Source organism: Platalea leucorodia (assembly GCF_965183815.1).
Source record: "Platalea leucorodia genome assembly, chromosome: 11".
NCBI lineage: Eukaryota > Metazoa > Chordata > Aves > Pelecaniformes > Threskiornithidae > Platalea > Platalea leucorodia.
Genome location: NC_138833.1, coordinates 6,306,967 through 6,328,095, shown reverse-complemented (window position 1 = coordinate 6,328,095; position 21,129 = coordinate 6,306,967). Strand labels below are relative to the sequence as shown.

Here is a 21,129-nt window from a genome sequence, read left to right as displayed (position 1 = left end):
TTGTGAGCCCGAGCCTGCGGCAAGTGGCCGCTGCTGCCAGAGCCTGGCGCAGGGCTGCAGGAGGCACCGGTGGCTGCGGGGACGTGCCATCCCCTAAAGGCATCGCCCGTCGCTTCAGGTTTTGTCTCTTCCCATAGGATGACAGGGAACGGTGATATCTCGCTGCATGAGAAAGCAGCAGCAGATGCTGAGATGTTTCTGCTGTAGCTCCTGGTTTTGGCAGCAGATCTCGGAGTGGGCAGGGCCAGTCCTGTTCTCCACAGCCTTTTCTAGATGGATGTTGTGGGGTGAGGCTTCATACTAAACAAAATTGCTGCATAAACCCAACACGGTTTTGAGCGTTTAGCACATCACCGGTTACATACAATTCATGTGGAAGTGAGCACGACAGAGGACACAAAGAAGTTGTTTCTCAGCTGTAACCCTGGAAGTGGCATCCTTGCGGGGCCGGCGTTCAGGCTGGAGAGGGACACGGGTGCTTTGCGTCCTGGCAGGGGAAGGGGAAGGAGGAGGGAAGAGTCGAAAGCAGCTTACGTGCAGCAAGCTGCTGCCTGAGCTCCCTGCCTGTACCCAGCTGCGCCCACCCGGGGGGACGCACCGGGCAGGCCGGGGTTGAGACGTGCACGCAGGAGGGTGCTGTGGTCCTGTCCCTTGTACCTTCTGCTGTAGGGCCCTGTGAGACACCGTGGGTCCTCCCTGTCAGGGCTGAGCCCCCCCGGGTGTGGGCTACCATGGCCAATGGGCCCCAGGACAAAGCACTGGCCTCGCTGCCATGTCCTGGTGATGGAAAGGGACACCGGGGCGTCACACCCGCGGCCGTGCTGTCGCGGGCAGGCAGCTCGCTCCCCAGGGAGCAATGCCGGGGTCGGGCACTCGCTCTCGGTGCCCAGCAGAGCGGAGCAGCAGTTTTGTCAGCCCACAAGGGTTAAATCAGCTGCTCTTTTTCTGAGGCAAGAGCTCTGGAGCTGCGGAGTCTAAAGGTCATTCCCCTCTGCCCCTTCCTTCAGCCTCGGGAGGGCTGCAGCCCTCCTGGCTCCAGCTGGGGAGACCCTCACCCCAGGCAGGCAGAAGGGGAGGGCCGGGGGGAGCTGAGGTCCACCCTCATCGGCCCCGTCCCCATCAGCCGAGGTATGTTCCCCGTCCCCCTCCGCGGAGGAGCTCGAGGCAGCAGCCCCGTCAGCGGAGGCTGCCCGGCTGAACACGGACGCCGACAAACCTCCTCGTCCTCCCCGTCCCAGCGGGTGGAAACAGGTAAACCCCGCTCACAGAGCAAACAGTTAAAGGTGGCTCGTAGCCTCGCACAGACGAATGTGCCTTAGTGGTTTCAATTCACATCTCAAAGCACATCTTTATGGGGTTGGTAACCTTATTATTAACTATATATATAGTTATAACTATATATATATTAAGCATATTAAAAAAGCCGAAACTTTTAGTTCAGAATCTATGCGTCGGTCCATGAACGCCTGAGACCAGATGAGATGGGGAGGGTACGGGGGAAGCGCTGGGGAAGGAGCCACCACTGGAAGGGAAGAGCACAGAGGATGACGGGCAGATGGGGCTCAATTTCTTTCTGCCATCGCTGATAAAATCAGGCTGTAGCGAAGCCGACGGAGAAGATCCCGGTACCGGGACAAACCCTGAAAGATGCAAAGACACCTGGACCGCCTGAGCAGCAGCGCCGGCCCCGTCCGAAGGAGACGGCTGGAAGGTACCGCAGGTCTGTGCGCAAACCTGGGAAAGCAGCTGCTGTTTCAACGTTGCTTCCTTCTCTCTTTTATTCTTGTTTTATACACCAACAAGCAGCTGCTGCCAGATTTTTCTACTAAATATGACTTTTGTTGGGCAAATTACATTAGGATGGATGCCGCAGGTATCCATTACGGTTTATTTATCGTGATAGTGTTTGGATCTCGCGCTTATAAATAACTTATGTTATGGCTTTTGTTTGTAGAAATGTAACTTACATATTTTATTATGCTTTCTGTAAACCTCAAAAAGAATGTTGTCAAAGGAGCGCCTCTTAACAGCAGTCTAAACTATGGTACATAAAATCTACACTAACATTATTTTTTAATATGGCAAGGAAGCGTGTTATCCCTCTACAGTTTGAAAGGTTTGCTGTCATCCTAAACTCGTACTACAATAAAACATTAACAAGTCTAAGGAATTATTCGGTAAGGTGTGCACATACCGGTGGGGGAGTTTCTTCAAAGCCTCCCGACACAAGCAGGGCGAGGTGTTCCAACTTTGTGGCTGCCCCGAGCTGCCTTCGCCCGCCCCAGCCAGCAGCGCCTGCCGCCTGGAAGGCCGCGCCAGGGATGCTTGGCTCCCCCTCGCAGAGGGGCAGACGCTTACCCGAGGTTCAGCGGTCGGCGCTTTTCACTGTAACAATATAAAATGCATTTGGGGGATAATCGGACCCATTTTACAGTCCCCAGTTGTTTGCAGCATCGGACAGGCTCGCTTTGGTTTCTTGAGATGAAATCACTCCAGGCCTGAGCGGCAGCTCCTTTCCGACGTTTCTCATTCATTGTTTCAATTTTTTGTTACAGGAAAAAAAAAAAATCCACCCCCGCCCCGGAATTATGTCTTTTTAAAAAATGTATAAGGCATTACACAGGGTCTGTAAACACACGAGGAAATTCTGGGCTGCGCCCCCTTCGACAGCGCCCTTTTAAAAAGCTGACGGTAAAGACTCTCAACAAAGAATCTGGAGTCATAAAACACGCTCTCTGTTTGCTATGCTATCCATTTCCTAACCTAAAAGCAAGCGTATTTATACGACCAGCTACTCTAAATAAAGTTCCTGTTGTCAATTGTTAACCAAGGTTGAAACGCTGTTCAAATAAGTGTCTCACGTTTGCCCAGTTTATAAGATGCTCTTTAGACTCCCACTTGTAAGTTATAACAGGGGATGTGTTAGAAAGGACATTTCAGAACCGTGCTCGAGCGCTCGGGGGAGTCAGCAGCCGTATATTAAGCAAGCCCTAAAGCCCGAGCGCCGAGTTATGAGGGCACACGTCCTCTCCTTTTCAACGTGCCAAACTCCAGCTCTCAGCAGAGCCGCTAGTTTAACCAGTGCGGGGGCTGGCTGGTGAGCACATGCCGATGGTATGCAACCACTGTTGATTTCCACAGTATGACAAAGAAAAGGGAGGCCCAGAACCCGTTAGCTTTCGTCTGAGCCTTTAACGCCAAGGTACGGGGCTACGGAGGGGTTTATACAGCCAGAAAGGAGGCGGCGCTGCTCGGCACCGAGCTCTGCACCCATCGGCACGGTGACGCCGAGCAGCCTTTCCCCAAGCCCCGGCTCACGCGGAGACCCGCACGCGTGGGCGCGAGCTCCGTTTTGCAGCTTTTAAGATCTGACTGAGCCGCGCCGATTCCGGTTTCCTTTAAGGATCGAAATGAAAATTGAATAACTGGACTGATTCGTACACATCTGATGTGCTGACAACGATCACAGGCTTTCCGCAAAGCTTCCAAACCTCGGCACATAGCATCGGGCTGCACGTAGAAACGCCCCGAATCTGCAGCTCTTCAGTAACCTCAATTGATTCTTTTCTCAGGTAGTCAGCACTCCTGGAAATCAGAGCCTTTGGCTGCAGATTAAATACTTTCTCCAGCTGAGCTTAAATGTGAACAGAAAACTGCTTAACAAAATGACTTCCTTTCAGATTAACTCCTGCGATTTAAAAACGTGCAGAAAAATAACAGTTGCAAAATAAAAACTGGAAAAAAGCTATAAGAAATATAGGTATAAACTTTTCCTCCCTGTTGGCCACAATTAAAAATTCCCATTCTTATCTAAGCAGTTGTGAAATATTACTAAATACTCAAATGCAAGCAAGCATGAAAAACACACAAAATTAATTATTTACGTAAGGAAAAAAAAAGAAAAACCCAACCCAATTCAAACCCAGTACCAACAGTTTGTAATTGCACGCAATAGCTTTTCTACATTATAAACTAATTGGTTTATTGCTTAAATAGTTGTAATTTTTGTTAGATCTTGCTTCAATTCATTGTGTATTTCCTCAGCCCGCACAGCACCTCCTGCCCACCACAGAACGGGATTAATTGCTCCCACAAAACCAGGGTGGCGAGGGCCAGCGGGAGCTTTGGACTGGAGGAGGGATTTTGTTCTGGTTCACACCGAACTCCTTACGATCTCCGAGAGGTGAAGACAAATCTGCTGAATTTGCTGTTTCAGATGCAGGCGTTCATCTTCATTGTGCCACGCCGCTTAAATATGGGCAATAAGTCTCTGTAACTATCTGCTTTCTTTTTTGTAGAAGTCGATAGATTTTATTCTTTTTAAACAGTGTTTTAACAACTTTATTTTCTTCTGTGTTTTTTACAATTTCCAAATACCTGGAAAATATGTACTTGTGAAATTAAAACACCATCAGTACTTCATTAAGGCTTGCTCCATCATCTCTTATTTTATTACGTGCAACATTCTCAATTTTCTTGCTAGTCTTACAGCCTAAAACGTTCATTTTTAGTCGTCTACTTTGTGGTCCACATCGTCATTAACTGCCAGTGCTGAAAAGAAATATATAACATTTTGTAGAAAAATAGTAATTTTATTATTTCAAAAAGATGTCATATAAAATTTGTACTGGCTTTCATCTCATTTTCAAACAAATGCGACCTCAGAGTGAGCTTGGAGTTTTTCACTGATGAGATATTATTTACTGTTATGTGTAGAACTGAGAATCATTAACTGATACAAGTTTAGAAGGAATGTATATTTATTTTGTTCTTTGGTTAAGTACTGTTTCTAAACCGTTTCATAAAGATAAACCAACAGGATAATAAATTTTGATAAGAAAGGCTGAAAACGTTCTTCAAACTAAGGCTGATTTTCCATTGCTTTCACTATTATAAATCCTTACATTTAGGCCAGAGATATAAAAAGGCAGAAGATATCTTAAAAAAATAGTTTTCACAAGGGTCAAAAATCTATCTAACAATATAACGGGGTCCCAAAACTTTCAGGGTTTGTTTATTAGTCACTGCTCTGCTTCCAAAGTCATTGTCAACTCATCATGTCTAAGCTGCCGGGATCCGAGGCCCCTTCGCTGCGCAGAGCTTCAGCCATGTCTCTTCGAAAGACTGACATATTCTGAGTGAACCTGGGAAAAAAAGAGAACCCAGACGTTTGGTTAAAGGAGACCTGGTATGGAGAGATGTATTTCAAGAATCGGTAAAAAGAATAACTATAATGTAGATTTTAAATTGAAAGAAAACCAGAGGAAAACTCGCAAACAAAATCACTAGGTGCCCTCAAAAACTATAGTGTCCTATAAAATAACAACGAGCATGTAAAGATGTATGGGCAGCATTATAAACTCAGCCTACCAACAGTGTGACACATTTTAAAAGTCAGCTGGGAAATGAATGCAATGAGAAACCTTTCCGTCCCACGCGACTCAGAACACGTCCTTTCCCCCAAACCTCCAGCAAAGGGCTCTCTGGGACCTGTCCAGATGGCCATCAAGGCCAGGCTCTCTCAGACCTACCTTCCTCCCTCCTGAGCGGTGTCAGAGTTCAACCCGTCTCTCAGTGAAACGCGGTACCGCCACCCATCTGGCACAGAATGGTTTCACAAAAATATTCCCCGACAGTTCTCTACTGGCAGGTGTAGGACGGGAAATCCGTCCGGTGCCATCACACCCGACACGGAATGCCAACTCTGACTCCGCTTGTACGACAGCCCCAATCTGATCTACTCCCTTGGTCTACCCTTACCTGAAACGACGAGTTTAATTGCCATTTATCACATCTCACGTATTTGAAAAAACCTCCACAAAAAATGTTTTAAAATGTCAGAAACACGTACTGCACCCTGCATTTAGGGTTTTTCAAATGTTCTTTTGTTTGTTGCCTCAATGCTCTTTGCTTTGATTGTGTCAGACTTTGCTGGCTCACTATAGCGAAGCTAATAAAGTTTCCCGAAGAACGGCTCCTTAGGGCTCCTTCCTGCAAAGGACTGCTGGACAGGTGCTTGCAAAACTGATGGGATCTCAGCAAAGGTCTCTTTGTAGGACCAGGGGTAATAATCCTTCCCAACCGCCCCCGCTGTACTGTACTTTATGGGTATGTCTAGCAGCAGCGTGGTAACCTGGGGCTTGCTGTGTGTGGAAATACAGGATGCAATTATGAGTTCATTCTTTATTCTGTTCATAATTTTTTACGTTTGTGCTTATTTCCTTACTAATGGAAATTGATTTCTGCTCAATTTTAAACAATCACAGTTAAAAGAAGCCTCCTGTTCCACAGAATAAATCTGAGAAGGATTACAAGTCAAGAGCTGAAAACAGAAAAGCCATCGTATTAACTCATGCTGCTTGTTGGGGAAGTGATGGCTTAAAAGTCTTCCCAGGTTAGACAGGCGGACGCTACTGAGACAGACGAGCTGCTCGTTCGACCGAATTCTCTCTGTCCCCCTCACACCTGCACCCATCCCTCCCCGCCTGCACGTCCACAAAAGCTCTCCGAGAGCTTCCGCACCACTGCCTACCTGAGAGTACTCCACAGCGCTTCGAGATGAAAATCCCCTTTAACTCCACAGATACTGGAATCTAGCACTTGCCAAACCTAGTATTTGCTGGCAGCCCAAGCGATGGAAGCCTCTGTCCATGCCCTGAACAGGGAGAGCCCAGGCAGCAGAGCTGGATTCCCCACGCTGCCCCACCACCAAGCCTTGCTGCCTGCCCGGAGGGGACAGCCTCCTGCCATCCTCCTTCCCTGAGCCTAGGCAAGTTCTCAGAATAAGGCAGCTTACAGAAACTTCACATCAAAGTATGTTTTTCTCAGAAAACAATGTTACCTTAAGGACTTCTTGCCTTCAGTAAATATAAATAGATAGGGAACTAAGAAACTATCCAGGTATAAGAACGAGTTTTACCTAGTTTTTCATTTTTTTCTTTTTTTTTATCCCTTTAAATCCTGAAGGACTGTTGAGTCAAATGACTCCCCTTGGCATTTACAGCTCTAAGGTTAGACCATGTCCTACAGCCCACCACTGCCAGCTCAGTTTTTCTTTGTTTTAACAGGCATTCTCCTCCTTCCCGGTGGCTCTCTGCCTTTTCCAAGGGTTTTCTGCTAATCCATAATACGAGTTACACAGAAAGTCTGTCTGATTTATTAGTGCCATGGATGTGATCCCTGTGCTTCTCTGGGTTTGCTTCCAAATTCCCCTGTCTCTGGCTATCATCCACAGTCAGGCCATAAGGAACTTACCCCTTTAGTACCAGAATTGAATAGGAAAACGAAACAAAATTGCGGAGACCATAATTAACGTGAAACTATTTAAGAATTGAACAAGTTCAACATAATTTTCACACCAACAAACAAGAGAAGTCGTCAGAGAAATAAAATCACCAAATGGTTTTAGCCATCACTTCCCTCCAAGCCCCCTTCCAGTTTGTTGCAAGCTGTCCAGGAAGGTCCACAGTCGGGACTTAGATTGTGTCTCTCTACTTTCAAGGTTTGCTTTGGTTGAATAATGCACATGGAAGAGAAAATGCAGCTAGCTGGTAACAAAACATCAATGCGAACATTAAATGCAGACAAACTCGCCATTTGTTTTGTGAAGGCTTCTCCTCTTTTTTGAAATGAGGGCAAGATTGGGTGAATTTGTGATTCATGTTTAAAAAAAAAAAAACAAACCCTTGCCTCATTTATCTACAATGTGCAACTGGCCCCACCGGATCCCTTCTCATTCTGGCATTTCACAAGCAGTTGCTTAACCCCAACCCCAGGAAGAAAAGGCTCTGTCAGAGCAACAGCACTGCTGGAGGCTGAAGCAAGTGTTTTATCAGAGGGGTTTAAGGTTGGAAAAAGGAATCTCTGAGGCTCACCTGCTGAAATAAGGCAGTTTTTCCCAAGTGAATAAGCAGCAGCTGCAGCCTGGCAAAACTTGACTTTGGGATTAAATTAGGAAATACATTTCTGACCAAGAAAATACATAATTATCAAATGTTCAGGCTCTAACTGTTAAGTCTAGGGATGAATTCTTTGACAGGATATTATCTTCCTTTCAAAAGGAACTGCAGTTTAAGGCTACCGGGAATACTTCCTATGTTACATTTTTTCCAGTTAAAGTTTCCATTTGTCTTTTATTCTTTCAGCTTACTTATGTGTTATGAACTTACCTGTCTCTGTTCTTTACCAAAAGGTTTTGCTCGACTCCTTCCATAAGATTCCTGAAGCACTGGTCAAGGACCTCACGTTTGTTGTCAGGCTGGCTGGTTATCAAGGTTGCCCTTAGTTCACTGAAGTACTATGACAGCAAAGCAGAGAATATTAACAAATGAAGTTTGGAAATTTAAACCCAGAGTTACTCATCTACATCTGGAGCGCTCTTGAGCAAGTGCTTCATACGTTGCCCTCTGGGAGAGGAGCTTGGCAAACAGCACACAGAGGTCTACCTGAATCGGGTTTCAGATGCTGCCGTCCTGCAGTGCACCAGCTTCAGCCGTGTATCACGACTGAAGTTTAGTGCTAACAGGTGACATGCCACTTTACCCGTGGGTGTTGGCCACCTGACCAGTTCCAAGACAGAAAGCCACCGAAGAGAGGTGGCAGAAACATCCTTCACTACTTTTCAAGTCTTTTCAGAATGGCGCAAATTTGTGCACTTGGCTGCGGGCTCTAATCACTTCAGTGCTGCGACGAGACAGACTCACCTTTGCTTCTTTAGAAGTTAAGTAATCTATATGATTTTCTATATACTATTCCCATTATATTCTGGCAGATTTATAGACTAGTTAAAATAGAACTTTTTATCACCTTCGAAAAATCTAGGTTTAGTCTAGAAATACTGAACGGGAGGGGACCTCCAGTGTTATCCATTCCCTACTACTACAGCCAAGCAAGTCACATAATCCTGTTTAGTCTTTATGATATTGGTTGTGTCAGTCAAGTCTTATGGCCTTGGGCGTAGGCACATCCGTGGTATAAGCACTGATATATACAATTATTCAGAGGAGAATGAACCATTCTGATGAACCTGTGCCCAAGCACCTGGCAGAGTTTCTGAGCAGTCCGATATTGCAGTCAAGAATAATATTGCTGGCATTCCCCAAATTTCAGGTGTATAAGAAGAGAACTTGTTAAAGGTAGGATGAAAATCACTTTTTAGTATGCAAAATTCAGTAGACGTTTGAAGTTAATGTAACTTGTAGGGTGTCGTACAGAGTGTCAGAAAGTGCAAAAATCTGTGATTTGTTTGCTAGATTTTTTTTAAAAACCTTTAACAGGTTTAAAGCTGTTTAAACCTTAAACAAATCTCCAATTAAACACACAACTTCTCCATCACAACTACAGCTCTCCTGTACACGTGAAAAAATATGGGAGAACAAAAGAGAACGTAGTAAAACCATAGCACTCTAACACTAAGCCCTGACAACTGAACAGGATTATAGGAAGTGTTTGCTTTAATGTCTGCTTGGCAAATTACTTGCCCTCAATCCAGTTCCTCTCAAACCAGAAACATCCTGCATGACGCATCTTTGCTGACCGCTGCGGCAGCACTGGAAGTGAAGGCAGCAGCTGATCAAATAGCTGGGTCCCAAACTACTTCGGAACTCAAAACTGAAAAACACCCGGGAGCTGGTGTGAAAGATGAAATATCTGCCTGCAACAAAGATGTTCCCAGAAGCCCTGTCTCAAGGTGACAAATGCAGAGTTCAAGGTAGAGAAGGCCACGACCCCGAGATCTTGTCCGGCGTCCACAAGTTGTTTTGAGAAGAGAGGCATTCCAAGAACTTCTTCAGGCCACCCCATAATGGAAAGTACTAACAGCACCCTCAAGGAACAGCTAGGAATAACATCGCTGCCTATCATTACGGGGCACAGCGTCCCCCTGGAGACTCTCCCCTGGCATCACTGTTTCACACTATGGAGCCGTTCCGAGCCCTGGGCTTTCCAGCGCTTCTCTGCAATAACATCACTTTTGCCTGTACGCTCCAATGTCTGTGTTCTTCGGTTGAAGGACAACAGCAAGGAGGAGATGCTGTTGCTACATTATCAGGATACAGAGGGCTTTTTCTGCCAACCTAGGATTTAAATTAAACTTGTCGCTGCACTTCAGTGTGGGAACAATGTCAGGAGCCACCTGCAACCACCCCGTTTCGTACTAAGCTGATGCTGTCTCAAAAGATTTAGCGTTGTTTTAGGGTGGACTCTGATTACGATACCCATTTTGGCATAATTACCCCTCCTGGTGCAAGCATGTATAAATCCCAATTTTTCTGAGTCCCCAGGTATACCTGATGCTTTCCCTTTGAGAAGAATTACGGGCAAAGAAGATCTCATTAAAACAAAAGAAGTAGTGAACAAGCAGTAGAACATGCTAAATGTGCGCTTGCTATCTCAGGAGCTGTAGAGACAGAGACCCTACCTGAAATAAAGGAACCCATTTCCAATAAACAAACCAGCGGTGCACTGAAATGAGCCAAGAAAAGATGACTTTTACAGCCATATGTAAGTACGTGTCCTACTTTTTCCGAACACAAAATAAATAACCTTGATGCAAAAGGGGCAATACAAATATTGTAAATTCTATTTCCTGATCTCCACCCTTCCAAAAGAAATGTAAAGCTTGTTCTTAAGTAAAGGTGCTTGTACATATCCATGTCTGCTAAGCAAAACACATAATCATTAGAACTAGTCTAATTTCAGCAAACAGAATACTCTGCCGGTGACAAATTTATTCCTTATGATTTACAGCTCCATGGTTTTATCTTCAAGTGAGGTATTTAATTTCTTCTTATACTGAAGCATCAAAACCACGTAATTAATATGTAGTCAGGCTAATACTTAAACGCTATAAATCAGAAGCATTATATAAACAAAAGTGTCGTCTTGAACAAGATTGGGAATGCACAAAACTACTTATTTCCCACTTTTATAATGATGCAGTGACTCAGAGCAGATAGAAAATGATTAGTTTTCCTTCCAAAGTAGGAAATATTGCTTCCATCTGTAAAGTATAATATTGTGATGTCATAAAGTTTTCCTAAACACTGAATTTGCCCTTATTCCCTCTCAATCATTTTAAAAGAACTGCTCTCTCTTATAGAGCTTGGATTTAAATCACAATAACACACCGAGAAGATGAATGACAGTGCTATTGGATATGGCTAAAATTGGATCCTTCAGCACAGGTGAATGATGAGACAGCGCTTCTCTTCTTGATATATTTTCTTCTTCTATTAGTTTCCTTCCATAGCTGGGATTTCAGTTTGAATTTTAATGTATGCAGTTGCTGCTAATCTTAGTGTCTTATTTTTTTCCAGCACCCTCTTATTGTATAGACAATTCATTCTCCAAAGCAGTAATACACTGAGGCTTGTGACTGCCCAAGAGATAAAGCAATTCAGAATAAAGTTAGAGCTAGCTCTGAAGTATGGCAAATACAACAGGTCAATATCTTCAGAAACAATGCCTTGCCATACAAAAAATGCACACATTTAGATCAACTCGCATTCATTTACTCAGATGGTTTCCATTTCAGACAATATTGTCTCTGTTAAGTCACCAGGGAAACATGATGGGTATATCCAAATTCATAGTTTCAGATTTTATTGAAAGGGCAAATTGCAGAGTATTTCCTGGTTTACAGAATCTGCCACAGATGCACACAATCCAAATTGCAATCAATGCGAGTACTTAAGCGTAAGCGCTCAGATAATACCCCCCAAAGCTAGTCGCTCCTGTGAAGCCTTTCAGAAAAAGAAATTGGTTAACTATTTTTCTAGGAAGCAATTTTTCCGATGTGATTTCCACAGTGTTCTTGTTTCATATTTCTATCTAAAAGCCAGATGAGCTTGCATAACTTCTATTCCTGCTTAATTCTGGAAAAGCAAAGACATAAAATTTATTAAAAGAAGATTAATTATAGACCTGCGTGATGTAAGGCTGGGTGTAAACATTGGGGTGAAGGTTTGAGAGGACTTTTCATCAAAATGAAGCCACTCAGCCTCTGTGAACTGATCTGTAAAATACCTATACAGCACATGAGCTGAACCCTACTCTCCACTCCTGATGTGAGCATAATGGAGCAAGGTCCCAAGGAAAGGGATGGGGGATTTGAAGGGCAACAGGCAGCTTTGTTCTATGTGAAATAATTATTTCAACTATGGGCACATGAAGAATGAACCTGGTGGAGTTTCTTAAAATACTCACTTTCTCATTGAGAAGTATAAGTCCAAGCAGCGGTCTTGACACAGACCATTGGTTTCTGCAGTCTTCAAAAATGATGGTGTTCATTAGGATTGACATCATCTGAAAGAAAATTCAGACGGTTTACATGAATATGGATACTGTTGTTATACTGTGTGATGTGGTGAGAAGGAAAAATTAATGAAACCTTTACTAATCATGCTGAAATCCCTGAGATTTCACGTATGAACATGGTATTACAAAAGTCATTCTTCCAAACAAATACTTCCATAGCCAAAACTACCAGGTGAAGAAAGTTAAAGAAAACAAATGTCAAAGCTTGGCTCTAAAGAAAAAGTTGAAGTTGAAACAAACACGAATTGAGATTTAGAGCTGTGTTAATTTAAGGTACAGGCTTTGACTTTACTACAGGGATTTGCCCCCTTGTCACACTACTTCTAGGAGAGCAATACATGTGCGACCAGTAATCTATATTAGTTTCAGATTAATCCCTAGCTGCTCTTCAAGATTCTGGTTTTCTCATATCCACCTTTCTTCGAGCATGACACTGCAAGGCATTTGAAGGAGGCACTCCCTATTTCGATGAAGGCAATCCTGATTACAGCAAGAAGCCTATAAATCTATACCATTTCCATCGCAGTTACAAATCCAGCCTCTGATTTTAGACGTTTTACTTTATTTCTGTGACTTACCTTTACGGAGCTCTACAGCAGGGATAAAGCCACTTCATCAACTTTATAAAGCACCGAGATCTATCAACTCATACAATTAAGTTCTACCAGAACCCAAAGTGAAGGTACATAATTCACTTTGCTCGTCGGCTGGCACGTAACCAGAGCCTTCAGCTAATGCCACATGGAGTATTCGCCTGCTGAGGCCTCTTCTGGTGTTGCTGGGCTTCTATACCGCTGGTGTGTGTAGCTAGGAAGGGCACGACTTATTTAGGGATTAGCGCAACTTTTGTAAAAAGAAATTACAAAATAACTATAGAATCCATTTAAAGATAAAATGCTCTAAGATATCCTTGAGATACGTTAGTCCAAAATGCCAAAGGCCACAACATCTATGAACCTAAAAACATTACTCAGAGATTAAACAGAGCGAAAATTTGTAAAATGTCACCAGTAAATAGTTTGACTCACATTTATAAAACATCTACACCCTAAAACCAAACAAAGAGGAAGTAGAAAATCATTAAATCCTTTCTGCTAGGCCAATGAGTAGCTATGAGCAGGGTCTCCAGAGAGCTGCCACACTGCAAACTAGCCTGTAATAACTGACCAAGGCGAAGTCAAACAGCATGTTTCACTAAATGAAAAAGATGAATCCTAGCACTACAAATCACCTAGAACAGAGATATCCGCAAATTATTTGAGCTTTCAAGTTCGGAACACACGGTCTGGCGTGGGAAAGGCCAATTCTTCACCTGACTTCACAGTTCAGATATCAGGCAAACTCTTTTTCATTACTCATAGGACAAAACCAGTTCTACACTGCTTTGGAACTAATGCAAACAATTCAAAACCTCTGCACGAGCACTAATAGGGGCTTGCACTGCAAACGTGAACAATAATTACAACTTCTTAGAATTCATTCATCGACGGGTTTTCATCTCCGTAGCTTGCAACAAAGCCAGCTGCTAGGACAGAACCATTTTTTTTAAAGTAATTACACAAACTCACTCAGCGCACCACAACTGACATAGCTGTATTTCTTAGAAAAAGTGTGATGCATGTAGAAAGACTTTCGTTGCGATGCTTACTCTAAAAAGGGCAAGCTCGGCGACAAGTTCACGACTGACCCGCAGGGAAAGCGCCACCTCTTCAAACTCCAGCTTTATCAAACAACTCATGAGGATGTCTTTAAGGTCTCTAGCCCAGAATTGCTACTAAATTGCAAATGAACTGCAAAGCAAATATTCACGGAGTTTTTGGCCTAAATATGGAGAAAGACCAAAATGTCCAAAATTCACCTGGGAAGTACTTATTTGTCTCTGCATAAGTAGTACAGACAGTACTGAAAAAAGCAAGGAATATGATGAATGTTATAATTCATAAAACCAAAGCCAATATACAGCAATCTACATAACAGTAACTATTAATTGTGTATTTTGATATTGGCCAACCAGGACAGCAAACAGCGAAAGCCTCCCTCCCACTTCCAAGCTTTTCCTCTGACAAGATCGTACTGCCAAACGCTTTTAATTCCACTTCTGACTCTAAGGATTAATGAAAGAGAACCCTTTTAGAAATCACTAGCCATGTAGGGAACAACACGCTATTCAAGAGTTAGCTAGGTCTCATCCCTGGACATGCGTACGTCCGTTTTCTTCATGGGTCAACCTATTCCTTTCTATTGAACTAGACAGTTACACCACCCCCCAGCACTAATGCTTCCACACAAAGCTGCCTCTCTTTAAAGGAACTACTGGGAGCTGCGGTACCGCTGCACTAATATGAACAAGGTTGTAACATCTGCCTGCGAGCTCTCCGGAACAGCGATTAATGCCTCTCATGAAGTTATGCAAGTTTATTACTTGCAGAGGTGGACGATTTGGAATCCTAGCATGTTGTCTTTGCAGATGTCTTAGACATCCCACTTCTTGCAAAGATTAAAAAAAAAAAAATCAAGGTGTACGGCTTGGCATTAAGAGCTGCATGCACAAAGTCAGGCAAACCTATCTATCCTATCGAGACCTCTGTCGGAGGTTGTCAGGAGTGTGCTATGGCATAGGCAGAAGACCATCAGGAATTACTGAGCCTAATTCCACCAAGATGAAGGGCACCAAAATCCATGATAACAGCCTTAAACTTCCTTTTCCGTGTTTCTCTCTCACAACTATTGCTGCTGCTTTGCTTTACTCCGTAGCTTTGGTTTCCCTGTGCTACTTCTGCGTGAGCCTACAGCAAGCTGTTTGCATTCCAGATCCTTCTTTGTTTTACAGTGCTGCTGACACACTCCAAGAGAGATTGCACCCGCAAACAAGCGCTAGGAGACCACCCCTGCTGGAAAGAGCTTCTGTCTAAGGGAGGCAGCCTGCGCAGATCCATCTGCAAGGCAATAGAGCTCGTCTAGACGAGCCTCACGCTACTTTATAATGAAGCTTTGCCTCAGCAAACAGCACATTTACTGGTGATGTACCAGCCTTTAACTCCTTCTTGGGCAGAGCTATCAGGCTCTCATTTAATTTCATGAATTCTCCCTCTCCCACCTCTCTACTATTTTCACATGATGCGGAACAGCTTCTTCCTACATCGCCAAGTGACATCCTCAGCTTCTTCCTTCAGACCTGACGCGATCAGTGAGTTGACTCTGTTGTAACCAGGAGAAACAGGCTGACCCATGCAGGAAACAATTTCTAGATACTTGACACACAGCTCCATACGTGTGCCCGTTTTTGTTGCTCCCCTGAGTTGTTCAGGTCATCTTTAAGCTTCTGAAATAACGCGCCGCCTTCTTCGTATTTCATTTGCCGACACACATTTACATGTATTTGTATTTATGATGGCAACATGCACAGAAATGATCATGGCAATTTTCTGAAGATGAGATTTTGCCCAATAACATCTACAAATGAGGAGATGAATGCAGTTACCCCAGAGCGACCCTGCTCGCTCCCAGGCCATCAGCTGGACCCAGGGACATCAGCAAGCATTCAGCAGCCAACAGCAGCAGCGCTGGCTGCATTTTTATTCCACTTCTTTTGAGAACTGCAGAGCATTTCCCAGATGTTAGTTAGCGTCAAAGCGTGCCGCTGAGATACATCAGCATTACCAGCACATTTTACAGCGGGGCTGACTGAGGAACAAAGTCTGTATGCAAAGCCACAGGGATACAGACTGAGCCTGGGGCACCCCCTCAGCTTCCTCAGCTCCTTCCAGCCATCACCAAATCCCGGCCATGCTGTTGCTACAGACCTGCAGCCCCTCTTACCGGGCAGCAGCAGAAGCTGGTGGGGTTCAGGTGGACTTGCACGTCTTTAGCGTGCAGAAGTCAGAGGGAAACCCACGCTATGGTACGCCCTCCTTGCTCCACGCTTGCCAGAAGTCTCATCATCTAATTGGAGATCACAAACCAACTCAATGGCAAAACAAACCGCACAGCACAGAAGCAGAACTGATCAAACACATGGATTTTTTGTTTCCTAGGTGGAAAATACCCTTTTGGTAGAAACTGAATCGTTTTCTTTCAGGAAAATGAGGTCTCAGATCCTGCCACAGACCCACTGCAGCGCAGCGGCACTCCAGCAGCCGGGGCAGCTGCCCGAGGCGCGGGGCAGACCCAAGTCCTCGCACCGACGCGGGCAGAAAACCAGGTCTCAAGGTGGGGAAAGGGGCAGTAAAAAGGAAGGAGGTGGGGGAGCAGATAATCTATTTTCTACTTAGTTCAAAACAGCAACCTTGCCTCTGTTCTCTTATCTTAAACACAGAGCATCACTTTATCTGGTTCAATAATGTTTCTCCTGACACATTTGTTCTTTACAAAAGGAACTATTGACAGAACAGACAAGAATAAACGAACTGTTCTTCCAATAAATTAATTCTTCAGAGCCTCTCTTCCTTCAGAGCCTCTTTCCTTTTTGGGTGGAGGAAGAAAATTGTTGGTCAAGATAACCCTCATTATGAAAACTTTTTCCAAAGGAAGCTGGAAAAGAAGCTGCCTTTCCATTAAAAAGGCTCTTTTTGCTGCTCCGTGTTATCAATAGAGAGCACCTGCATCATTGCAGGTCCCGTAACTCATTTCTCTCTCCCATATGTTGGGACGAATATTTTATTTTGCTGCAACTTATCACATTTTAACATAAAGAATATTATGTTAACACGAGAGACAGCAGTACGTATTCCTTTGCCGAAGATTTAAAATGGCCTAAGAACATATACGTCTTTTAACCAAACACTTGGCTGGTCAGAACGCTCGTTTTTTCCATTCAGATCTGAAAAAGATTCAGATTTTCATTGTTTAGCATACAAAACTTGGTAGGTTTTTATAGCTCTAGCTTCAGACAGTCTGCTCTTAATTTAGGAGCTGTGATTACTAATTTAAATGTCCTTTGGAGTTCTCAGTTCTTTCACCATCAATTCTTCCTATATCAATAAATGGATCATCATTTACTAATAATATTAGGAAGATTTAAATGCTCCAAGATTATTAAATACCTTAAATTTTAATCTGTTGTTTTAAAATATTTATTTTACTAGAAAGCCTAACTTTCAGATTGATATTTTCCATGTTCCAAGCTAAAGTTTCCAGATGAAATAAGAAAACTAAAGCCTTTATTTATTATGAAAGTGAAAACCAGCCCATTATTCCTGAACTAAAAAAAAAAAAAAAATTTAACTGCCAGAAACAGCAAATCAGTTGAGATTTGCAATATATGAGAGTTGAAGAATCACGCGCCTTGTCCCCCTGTATTATGGAATTACATTAGACCAACGAAGAGCTTTAAACAAGTTGTTCCAGAGCAGCAGAAGCGCACCGAGGAACGGGCCCAGTTACGGCACGGCAGCTTTCCTTCTGGACACCCTCTCGGCTCTCTCCGGTCCTGTTGCTACTTTTCATTACATGTGTGGGAAGAGGGGAGGAAGGAGGGCAGGAGAGAGAGAAGAGGGCATCAGACAGAAAACAGCAGCAGTCGATGAAACAGGGCTAAGGCAAGCACAGAGATCTCTTCAGCAGCCTCTCTGCTCCGAGCCCTCTAAGCTACCCTCAGACCAAGCTTTTTTTTCAGTCTATATAGGCTCGATTCCTCCAGATTTCTGTTCACAGAATGTACCATTTCACCCTATTTATACGTACTTCCAATATAAATACATAAATAAACATTAATAACTAAAATGTCATGATTCAACAGCTGAAGGTTAAAGAAGCTGCAGGAATTATCAAGATTTAATAAAATCGTGAGGGACCCAATCTTGTATGTCAATTTGGAATAGTTCACTTGGGTCTGGCCTTTTTGTTTCATTTTATGAAAAAATTAAGGTATAAATGGCTGAAAAAAACCCAATCCTGATGTCAGGACAAGGCACCTCGGTGACTCACTGCATACCACGAACTAGTATATGCCTGCAGCTGATGGACTGAAATACGATTTAAGTGTTATCTCTCACAGGGTATTCCGATCAGTTATACGTTACGTCCTGCTGGGAGAGTCTTTTCTCCCAGCGCTCAGAAGGGATGGGAAAGGGATGGCTATAGACGTGAGGAAGGAACAGTCACAGAGAGCGTGGAGCTTGGCATTTCCCTGCATACGTCTTTAGAACTGGCCAAAGGGCTGAGCATGGGAGATTCACTTCAAGTAGGTCCAAATCATGAGCCAGCAGAAATAATCATAAAATAAGATTGTACTAACTTATCTCAAACCTGAATTTGTACCTGAAAGAGAAACATGAGCACATACTCAAAAGGATACGTGTAGGATGATAGCTTAATGCTAACGACAAGCACCTGCAATGTGCCCGTTAAATTTACTACACCAGACCCACTGCAGTTTTCTATTTTTCTATTTTTTCACTGTTAAAATAAACTGCCGTATGTTAGTAGCACAATAACACAGACCAGCAGTGCAAAGTGGACTTTTCAAAGCTAGGGTTTACTTGCATCATATCCTACCTTTAGCCAGTAGTGAACTGCCTTTCAAGCAGTCGCCAGGATCCCAAAGCAGATGTTTGTGCTACTCTAGGGAGTAACGGCAGCGGAGCTGGAACACGGGCAGCAGCTACCTCCTGCGCACAAGCTGTTGACAGCAAAAGATTTTGCCCTACACTAGGACATTTTCAAACGGCAGTTTTAATCTCTTCCCTCTAATTTGGGGGCTTATTCTAACATGACAGAACACGTTCTTTTCAAATTACAGTTGCATCTGAATTTTTTACATGAAGGACTATGATAGTCGGTCCAGTCTTGCCTAGCAGAACTGGGTCCATCTATCCTACGGGAGACCGTGCTCCTGGGTGAGCTGGCATCCACCAGGGATGGAGAAGAGATGCCAGCTGGCTGCTACAGGCTCACCTATAGTAAAGCACTAAGTCCCACGGGATGGAGCAGTTTTGCCTAGTCTGAGGGTTGGCTACGTTAAATACTGGAAGCAGAACAGTTAACTGCAGCAACACTGGAGATGCCTGATGAATGAAATACCTCCTCTTTCTGCAGGGAGGAGGGGATACATTTCATTAATTATTACCTTCCAGGGTGTGCTGACTTGCTTCTGTCTGTGCTGAATTTCATGTAAACCCTCTGTTGAATGTCACATACTCATATGCTGCCTGAAGTGCTAGATTTTGTATTTGGATATCTGGTGTAGCTGACAGATGTTTACAAACTCGTATATCTGCACAGCTTCTTTTTTGCCTATCCATCTGTGCTCCCTGATAGACAGCAAATTATTCCACCTCAGGCTGGAATAATTTAAGATTGTGACATCAACCCTTAATCTGCATTTTTTAGCTGGTAGCATTCAGAGATTTTCATTTACAGATACTAGAGTATCATTTTAAATTAACCTAAGCTGTTTATTTAAGATTCAGCCATTTCTAAACAAGTGGCCATGACTATACAGTGTTACATCTTTAGTTTCAGCTGTTTTTAAAGACGACAGAACTGTGATTAACCAGGACTTTTGGAATGCACAACCTGTCATAATTTGTAACATAGACTTCAGGTTGCTTTGGTGTAGAAGGCTGAGCTCTTTAAAAATCTTATTTAAAAAAACCAAAAGAAACCAAACCACGTTCCCCTCTGCTTTTAGCAGTATATGAAGAAGCAGCTAGGTTCAGGTCTTTGTAAACCCAGTCAGTCTCATCTCAGAAGATGATCCTTAAGCATTTTTTCCAGTCTGCATGCTGAGAGCCTCTCCCTTTCTTGCACAGCCAGCACTCTTACCTGAGAGGTGACACAGGATGAAGTCAGTGTCTACTACCAGCACCTCCGACCCAATGACTAGTTACAGATTATTTAATCCTTTTGGGAGGAGAGAACAGCAGTTTCACCTACACCAACGCCTTCCAGCAAGAGTCTATCTTCAGGAATGTAAATGGCTCTATGTCTAAATCTTTCAGTCTTCCCCTTAACTGACACTAGGACTTACAGCATGCATCTTTTTTAAATTCCTCAAATGTGAGCTGTCACTCTTCTCATCTCCAGCTCCTGAGAAATTCACCGGTGCCTTCCCTTGTACCAAGTGCTGGGAGTTGATGCACAAAAAAAGCTGGGGATTTTCAATGTTGCACCTGGATTTCAGCATAGGAATTGGGATCTTTACCTGCTGGATCATTAGTTTTCTGAAATCTCTATTACAGGAAGGCCTTCCAAAATGCCAGTCACGTGGGGAGGGAAGACAGGGTCGGAAAATGCTATTACTGGAAAAAAATCATTTAGTCTAGAAACAATTTGAGGCTAATCTCAAATTCAATCTACAGAAATGTTCCAGAAATGGAAAAAGCTGCATATGGAAGGAAAGGCTGAGCATGAGATCAGCTCTAAATCTTTCATCCAAGGAACTTGAAGGTATCTCAAACTAAGCGTGCGTTTATTCCTGAATCTGAACTAGACTCATTCTGACACTGAGTGGAAGCGTGGTCAGTGCAACCTCAGGGATGCAGGCCCTACAAGCCAAGGAGCAAGTCCTTAAGCTGGGCTCAAGCTTGCACTCACCTGCAAGTCAAGTCCAGCCTGGCATCTATCACATAATCCACCTGGCCTTGCAGCAACACCAAGAGGTCTGTAGATCTCTTTTACAAGAGCCCTGATGTTGCTTGCCACAAGGCAGCTGGGATTTGCAGACAGCTTGAGCGTAGGCTCAAACCATGTGGATGTTTGCCAGCAGCAGACCCAGAGGCATCCCCCACACAGCAACAGTAACCAGTAGTACAGGGAAAATTAGAACCAGGGTAATTATTTTACCGGTATTTACCTTAGTTTAGCACTGATAAT

The 21,129-nt window shown here is 43.7% G+C and overlaps 1 protein-coding gene across 1 annotated transcript in view; it reads right to left on the bottom strand.

The window, feature by feature from the left end:
• Nucleotides 1-5,047: 5,047 nt before the first annotated feature.
• Nucleotides 5,048-21,129, bottom strand: part of RANBP17 (RAN binding protein 17) — a gene marked incomplete at its 3' end in the record, with an annotated part of 162,619 nt that continues 146,537 nt past the window's right edge. Inside the window, exons 26-28 of the mRNA XM_082323721.1 lie at nt 12,205-12,303; nt 8,169-8,296; nt 5,048-5,144 (exon numbers count right to left, since the gene is read on the bottom strand). Coding sequence (XP_082179847.1) covers nt 5,048-5,144; nt 8,169-8,296; nt 12,205-12,303 — 324 coding nt within the window. The remainder of the gene's footprint in view (nt 5,145-8,168; nt 8,297-12,204; nt 12,304-21,129) is intronic.